The sequence below is a fragment of the Sander vitreus genome, chromosome 5 (genome assembly GCF_031162955.1).
Source record: "Sander vitreus isolate 19-12246 chromosome 5, sanVit1, whole genome shotgun sequence".
Classification (NCBI taxonomy): Eukaryota; Metazoa; Chordata; class Actinopteri; order Perciformes; family Percidae; genus Sander; species Sander vitreus.
In genome coordinates, this window is record NC_135859.1 from 40,035 (window position 1) to 48,735 (window position 8,701).

General features: G+C 42.6%; 1 protein-coding gene across 3 annotated transcripts; it reads left to right on the plus strand.

Annotated features, from left to right (window-relative positions):
• The first annotated feature begins 453 nt into the window (after positions 1 to 453).
• On the plus strand, positions 454 to 8,451 carry lman2lb (lectin, mannose-binding 2-like b). 3 transcript variants are annotated; one of them, XM_078249904.1, is made up of 9 exons: positions 454 to 671; positions 1,152 to 1,270; positions 1,630 to 1,747; positions 2,486 to 2,568; positions 2,809 to 2,970; positions 3,874 to 3,988; positions 4,116 to 4,238; positions 5,036 to 5,198; positions 5,296 to 6,026. In XM_078249904.1, exons 1-8 carry the CDS (start codon positions 473 to 475, stop codon positions 5,194 to 5,196), a joined length of 1,080 nt encoding a protein of 359 aa, XP_078106030.1. In that variant the 5' UTR covers positions 454 to 472; the 3' UTR covers positions 5,197 to 5,198; positions 5,296 to 6,026. The 3 variants fall into 3 exon arrangements, with proteins under 3 accessions (XP_078106030.1, XP_078106031.1, XP_078106029.1); XM_078249905.1 differs by lacking the exons at positions 5,036 to 5,198; positions 5,296 to 6,026 and adding an exon at positions 7,694 to 8,451; XM_078249903.1 differs by having other exon boundaries at positions 5,036 to 6,026.
• The last annotated feature ends 250 nt before the right edge of the window (positions 8,452 to 8,701 follow it).

An 8,701-nucleotide genomic window follows, 5' to 3' on the forward strand; every position in this document is an offset into this window, starting at 1 on the left:
GCTGACCTGGATAGTTGTGAAAATATGTTTTAAAAGGATTGCAAAACCAGCTAGAACAATAAACTAATAAAAACATAATTCTACCCCACTACATTTATTTGGCATGGTTTTACTGATAAAACATATGATGAGCTTATAAAGCAGGATGCACTGCTTTGGGCTGTAAAAAGTGGTTAAAGTCAGCTCCACCAACAACATTTCACATCTGATTTTATGTTTGAGTATCAGTTATTATATTATAATATGATTAATAATAGCATAACATCTGTGATTTTGCCTGATGAGCTGTGCTAATGACGTCAGTACCTGGGACATGTGGCATCGCTATTTTTACTTTAGTAAAACTAAACATTAAAGTTGTTTTATGGTTATTTCTGAATACACCGTAGTTGTTCCTCAGAGAGGTTTTAATTTGAAAGTAATAACCGGAAGTGTAGTTTTTTTCACCCCGCACGTCACATGTTGTGTAAAGATGGCTGCCACTGTCGCCAAGTCAGATCCGCTGGGAAGTTTCTGGCTTTTATGTCCAATGTTTTATTTTAAAAACCTCCGGAAATTAACATGTTTGTTTGTTAGCGTTTGTATTTTAATAAGTCAGTCGCTGGCAGACGAACAGGACTTCATGGAGGACTTTCTGAAGCGGGAATATTCTCTGGCAAAGCCGTACCATGGTGAGTTCAAGTCCTACCATGGATACTGAGCCGTACCGTACCGCGCTGAGTTAAATTTACTGAGCGGTGCCGTGCTGAGTTAAAGTTATCACCAACAATAGCAGTTCCTCGTATGATAAATCAAGTCAGCCACATTGTTTGATAACTAATGTTAGCTACTGAGTATAATAATTAACTTACTCTCAGGTTTTCAAGTCGTACGTCTGACGTCACCATACGTGAAATGAGAGCTAACGTCACTGTTAATGAGCCCAGCACGATAGCGTTAGTTGCTGCAGTTGATGTTTATTAAGTGGAGCTTAAACCGTGATATTAAATTTTTATGGACTGATTGTAATACTAATGTTTAAGGAAAGGTGTGCAGATGAGTTTATTTTTGAGGGCAGTTTGGCAGTCAGCAGCCTATTGTGTTGCATTGTCCACTGCCAGAGAGAAGCCTGTACAATGCTGTTCCTGACAGGTGACGTCACTGTGTTGCAGGGTTGGGGTTCTCCAGCTCCTCCCAGTGGGATCTGATGGGCACTGCCATGGTTACCCCGGAGCACGTGAGGCTGACCCCTGATATGCAGAGCAGACAGGGAGCTGTTTGGAGTCGAGTTGTAAGTCTCCCAGCCACACCTGAACCTCACACAGTCACTCAGGAGTACTTAACACGGCCTTGAAATGAAAGATTGTCATGTAATCAGGGTCCAAAATGAACTTTTCTGTCCACCAGCCAAATGGCTAGTGAATGTTCACATTGTATTAGCCACTCAGTAGATATCCATTGGTTTTTTGCTGGTATATGGTGATGATTTTGGACAGTGCATGTAATAATTTTATGAATATTATAGAGCCTTGTGTATTGACACTGACACCATATTCACAAGTTCAGCCTGTTTGAAAAGGGTAGTCTGTTACTCAGTTCCTTCCTGCAGCACAAAGTAACCTGCTTGTCTTCATTTCCATTGCTTTCCAGCCTTTGTTGGTGCAAGATTGGGAGCTTAGGGTGCACTTTAAAATCCATGGCGTGGGAAAGAAGAACTTCAATGGAGATGGCATGGCTATCTGGCTAACCAAAGACCGCATGCAGAATGGTAGGAAGGGACTGGATCACTCTACAGGGGGCGTGTCCCGTTCAATGAAAAGGAACTAGGTGCTAAAAATACTTTAATGCAAAGTGTTAAAGGACCACATTCACAAAGCCTAGTATTAAGAGTTGGCTTATCTTTCTGCTCAACAAAGCTGTTGTGTATGGTTGGAAATCAGTAAATATAATGTGACAGTATGTTTAACAACAAGAAGCTAGCTATCAGCCATGTCATTGTCCCCAAAACAATATCCAGACTTTCAGGAGCAATGATCCTCCATGTGTAACGTTACTGTCGGCAGCAGCCTGAAGTACGCTGTGAAACAGTCAGTTCAGAGTGTGACTGACTTCCTGCAGCTTGTGTGTTAACGCCGTCCTGTGGTGTTCAGAGGAATGTAGAACGGTAAACAGTCCTTTAGTAGGTGTTCCATAACACTTTTTACACCCTGCAGTCATTCAGAATTGAGTATTCACCCAGACTGAGGTTTAAGTAATGGAACTAACTAAGATACATTATGATATAGTGAGGGAAATAAGACATAGTATTCTACTAGGTGTTCATCATGTGACTAGAGACTTGCCTCTCCCTACCATAAGCTACTTTTATTACTGTTTTACTGCTTGTTAATTTCCTTTAACAGCCACATGAGCAGGAAGCCAACACAACGTGTAGTCTTCAGAGCATTTCAGTGCAGCGGTGTGTATGAATGACAGAGCCCTGATGCAGCTCCCCGTGTGTCCGCAGGTCCTGTGTTCGGCAACATGAACAACTTCATTGGACTGGGGATATTTGTGGACACCTACCCCAATGCTGACAAGAGCCATGATGTGAGTGTGTTTAGTGATGCATGGCTCAGACGGATATCAGCAGTGTGTCATATTTGTCTCTGTGCGAGCTTGTGGAACGTGCAGAGGACAGCCTGGGACTCCGGCAGCATCAGAAACACCAGCTGAGGATGTTCATCAGACCACCCCGTGTTGTCTCGTCACACACACATCTATCTGTGTAATAATAATAATAATAGTGCGTTGGTGTGATGTGTTGACCTCCCCCTGTCTTCCTCACAGAGGGCTTTCCCGTACGTCTCAGTGATGCTGGGGAACGGGACTCTGTCATATGACCACGATTCTGATGGACGGCCCACTGAGCTCGGAGGATGTACGGCTATGGCGCGCAACGCAGTCCACGACACCTTTCTCCTCGTCAGATACTCCAAACAGCGCCTGACGGTCTGAACACTCTCATCACTCACCCACTATATATACATGTTACATTACTCACACACTATATATATATTAGGGCTGTCAATCGATTAAAAAATGTAATCTAATTAATTACATACTCTGTGATTAATTAATCGAAATTAATCGCATACATATTTAACGGTGCCTGAACCGATACTTTTTAAGAAGGTAAAAAAAGAAAAGAAAAAAAAGGGTACTAAACAACAGTGGCTTGTTTATTGCTAAGGCCATATGGTCAAAATTAAATGATTTAATAATAATGTATAACAATAACTAATTTCACTAGTAAATTGCTGTTGAATGACAAAAACAACAACCAGATAGGAAAAGGACATTTACAATAACTTCAAATGCACCACGAGGCTGTAGTTTACCAGTTTCATTGAACGCACCGTCTGTGTTGTTTCTCCGACAGCAGCTGCAGATTGTTACATCCCGGTGTTGAATCCTCTACAGTAAAACACACTCACACTTTACACCGTTTAGTGTTAGCTGTCAGCATTTTAACCGTGTTTAATTCAGCTAATAGCTAGCGGTAGACTAACGTTAGCTGCTGTTGAGTATAGTGTTAACTAACTAGCTAGCGGTAGACTAACGTTAGCTGCCGTTGAGTATAGTGTTAACTAGCGTCACATGCAGCGGGGTTTGTGTTTCCTGTAACGTCAGATTAATTAATCGAAATTAACGCATTATTTTGACAGCCCTAATATATATAGACAAATGTTACGTTACTCACACACTATACTACACTATATCTACATGTTACATAGTATTACATGTTGAAATTAAATGTTGAAAGTTCTCTTAGGTTAAAGGATCCCCATTGACAGCTCTAAAATAATGAAAATGACAAAAGTCTATAATGATAACTCATATTGTGCCCCCCAGCTGCTGGTGGACGTTGATGGTAAGCAGGAATGGAAAGACTGTGCTGACATCACAGGCCTGTGGCTGCCTGCCGGCTACTTCCTGGGTGCGTCCTCGGCCACCGGAGACCTGTCAGGTATGATGCTCTGGTTAGTGACTCCAAGAGAAGTCTACAGCCAGAACAGTCCCAGGGAGAGGATGGATAGAGAGAGAAACTGTGACTGGGCAGAGCTTTGTGTTGATCAGTGTGCATGTCGCTCCAGATAACCATGACATCATCTCCATCAAGCTGTACCAGCTGACAGTAGAGAGGACGCCTGAGGACGGGGACCAGGACCAGGACGAGGTCACTGTCCCCAGAGTGGACAACATGGAGCAGTTCCATGGTAGGTGCACCATGGCCGAACGGCGCCGGCTCGGCGTGTCGGGGCCTTTTTAAAGTGACTATATGTGTCTTTAAGTCAGTGTTGAGTCCATCGGCCCCTCTGCGTTTTTACCACACCTGCTGTCATAAAGGGGTTTTCTAGCGCGTGGCGGCTGGTGCTGTAATGTAATGTCCACAGGACGAAGCATGTATTACCCACTGTATTACTGAGTTTTAAATAATTTCACTTTATCAGTATCAGCCATAACTACAAAAGATAACTTGTAAAATAAAATTAAAATACAGTTAGACCTATATAAAGAAATCTCCTGCTTCCTTTTACCTGGCTGCATAGGCTTTTCTGGTGTTACAGTGAAATCTGTGACCCGTCAGAATGTGTTACTGTAGAGACGTTATACCTGCTGTAAATCATTCTGTGACTTCACTGAAAAATCGGACTCAGGCAGAGGCCTTACTAAAATCTATATAAAAATAAATATATATATACACACACACACAGTACTGTGTGTCCAAAAGTTTTAGGCAGGTATGAAAAATTGCTGTAAACTAAGAATGCTTTAAAAATGGAAGTGTTAATAGTTTATTTTCATCAATTAACAAAATGCAGTGAATGAACGGAAGAGAAATCTAAGTCAAATCAGTATTTGGTGGGACCACCCTTTGACTTGAAGACAGCATCAGTTCTTCTAGGTACACTTGCACAAAGTTCATGAAGGAACTCGGCTGGTAGGCTGTTCCAAACATCTTGGAGAACTAACCACAGATCTTCTCAAATCCTGTCTCTTCATGTTCTCCCAGACAGACTCCATGATGCTGAGACCAGGGCTCTGTGGGGGCCATGCCATCATGACTTCTTGTTCTTCTTTACACTGAAGATAGTTCTTAATGACCTTGGCTGGATGTTTGGGCTCATTGTCCTGCTGCAGAATAAATTTGGGGCCAATCATACGCCTCCCTGATGGTACTGCATGATGGATAAGTATCTGCCTGTATGGAGAAATACAGGAAATACTGGCCTGTACCATTAATCCTGACCAAATCTCCAACTCCATTTGCAGAAATGCAGCCCCAAACTTTCCAGGAACCGCCACCCTGCTTCACTGTTACCTGCAGACACTCATTATTGTACCGCTCTCCAGCCCTTCGGCCAACAACCTGCCTTCTGCTACAGCCAAATACTTCAAATTTGGACTCATCAGTCCAGAGCACCTGCTGCCATTTTTCTGCACGCCAGTGCCTATGTTTTCGTGCGTCGCTTGGCCTTGTTTCTATGTCGGCGGTATGGCTTTTTGGCTGCAACTCTTGACCATGAAGACCACTTCTGGCCAGACTTCTCCAGACAGTAGATGGGTGTACCTGGGTCCCACTGGTTTCTACCAGTTCTGAGCTGGACATCTTCCCATTTCAAAGGGAAATAAGCTTGATGTGTTTTTCATCTGCTGCACTAAGTTTCCTTGGCCGACCACTGCGTCTACGATCCTCAACGTTGCCCGTTTCTTTGTGCTTTTTCAAAAGAGCTTGAACAGCACATCTTGAAACACCAGTCTGCTTTGAGATCTTTGTCTTGGAGAGACCTTGCTTATGCAGTATAACTACCTATATACTATAACTGGTTGATCATACACCTGACTACAATCCGACAAAATCCCTGACTTTTTGTAAGTACCTGAAAGAATTGATGCCGGTTTGAAGGCAAAGGGTAGTAACACCAAATATTGATGTGATTTTAGATTTTTTCTTCTGTTTGCTTGCATTTTGTAAATTGATAAAAATAAACAATCATTATTTATATTTTTTTATTTATTTATGTTTACATTATTTATATAAATTTGGGGATTTTTAAGTTCTTCTGGCCTCAGTAGTGTCCTTTTTTAGCTCCTACTCCAGAGCAGGGTCTTTTCCCGTTTCCTTTTTCCTAGGTGTACTTGATTGGTCAAACTTATAAGTCCCGCCCACTGCCAACTCAGAAACTTGCAGACAGAGCAACAACCAACAACGGGACATTTTTAACTATTTTCACCATCTTATTCATCATTAAATTCACTTCTGACAACGTTTTTAGGCGAGAAATTAACTGTTTAGATTTCGAATATAAGCAGTCTTGCGAAAATTGCTGCTGAATTGACAATTTGCTTCAAAGTTTTCGGAGTTCAGAAGCTCCATGAAGTGAGGCGACAGCCAGCAAGCGCCTGCCCCGGCTTCTAGCTCGTCGCTGGGCCAGTCCTGCTCCGACACCTCGCTGTGAGCTGGAGGTCTCTCAGACCGCTCTCGTCAATAAGAGGCTTTTATTTTGCCGTTGACGGTTCGTTTGTTTAAATATCACAACACATGTCCATCATAAGATTAACGGGAACCTGTGGTTAACTGTCTTTTCGGAGGTAAACTCTACAAGCGTGTCCTGCGGCTCGCCGGCCGACACACACACACACACACGCACACACACGTCCACAGCGCAGCAGGCAGAGGCGGGGTCTGTTCCGAGTATAATAAAGCCCCGTCTGTGTTGAGCAAAACATTACGTGAATTACTACGAGAATGGACAAGCATTTAATATAGGAAAAGTGCACAAGTATTAGCATCATTTGTTGTTGTTGTATGTGGCGCTAAGGTCTAGTGATGATGCTATAAAGACCGTTGCCGTGCTTGCGTCACTCCCTTACCCCTCCTACCAGTCCCTATGGCCACTTGGCCAGTGGGAATGCAAACGGAAAAAAAGATTTTGGGGGAGAGTAGTTCTTAGAACTGCTTAGAAGTGTACTTTTCCTCTAAAAGTACTATCCGGTCGGAAAGCACCGATTACACAGTTTCAGAAACATTGAAAAGTTCCTCATAGTTACTTTTAATGGGCTCATGATATTGATTGCGGGTCCCTGGATTGAATGGAATCGTGACCAAATTTGTAATATCAGCAAATACTAATTTGATATCTAAAGAATCAATATAATGTCATATGGTGTGAAAGTTGTGATTTACCCCCCCGTCCGGGTGTCGTGTTTCCATCCCTGCCGATCGGAGCTGGAGCCGATAAATACTTGTGACTGTTGCAGTCTTTGTCCCAAAATGAATGCTGATTGTAAACTTTCACAGTGCAGACTGAAGCCAGATGTCGGGGGGGAAAGATCTATATTACTCCCCTGAAAATGCAGGGTGTCATATAATATGAGATTAAAGACACTTTGATGACGACAGCAGGGTGTTTCCTCAGGCTTTAGAAACAGACGCTCTCAGAGGCAAAGTAGTACTCTTGTCATCAGTGAACTGAAACTGGTGGAGCCTTCCTTTTAACTTTGTGTAACTGGGTCTGTAACCAGGTCACATTGTTTCAGTGTGCGGTGGCCCTTTCTCTTTCTCTTTGCTTTGAATTTAAAAATAACTCCCTGTTGATGAAGTGGTTGTCTAACACTGCTGGGAGCCCTGATGCGTGTGATAATAATCTCTCATCCTTTGCCTTTGCAGTGGAGGTCCAGGAGGAAGGGATGAGCGGAGTGCAGTTCTTCTTCACCCTGGTCTTCTCCATCCTGGGCCTGGCTGTGCTGGCCGTGGTAGGCCTGGTCCTTTACGGCCGCTGGAAGGAAAACAGACGCAAACGCTTCTATTGATCAGAAAAACCTTCAGAATGTATGTTTCCTAATCAACATATACCACTCAGTGCAAAGACTGCCATAGCTTACTGAAGCATACAGAGGAGTGACCAACCTAATGGGTCTGAAGCCCAGAGCCAAGAGAACACAAAGAGCCAGCGGCCACATATTCCTTTTTTGTCTGCGTTATGGAAGATTAATGAGATAAAGCTGCTTTAGTGGAAAGTCTTCTGTTGAAACTGGATCATGTCAATGGCACTGCAACATGTGCACTAACTGAGACACTGTAGATTTAACATATGAGTTTCACCAGAAGGAAGACAAACCTCAAAATCCCAGATGCTGTGTGTAGTTTACTGACATCATGTTTAAAGTGTAGTTACCTCTGACTGCCACTTGGTGCTGCCAAAGTGCAGCCTTAATCTGCTGTGGAGACCGATCAAGCTGTGGATCATCAGAGACTTGTTCTTGCTGCACTGAAAAGTCCAAATGTTTGAGCTGCCATGTATTTGAGATAAAATAAGACAGAAAAAAGATGTAAATGTATGATTAATGAAACATCACGCTTTATGCTGTACGTCAAAGAAAGAATGGGTGTCGAGCTAGGACCAATAAAGACGAGCCCTGACTCCATGTTCCACGTTTTGAGCTCCTCTTTTATTCTCTCTGTGACATCACAACTCCCTCAGCTCCATGTACTTTCTCAAGTTGCCAACAGTTCTCAGTTGTGATAAGTTAATGTCAAGGTTTATCCAAAATGTTTTTTCATTTTAACAAAATCAGACCTGTAAATAGAAACAGTTTATTTCATCAAGTCATTCATTTGTCATAATATAACTTTGTTATCATATAAAGTTTGCTTTGTTAATTGATATCCAGGAGC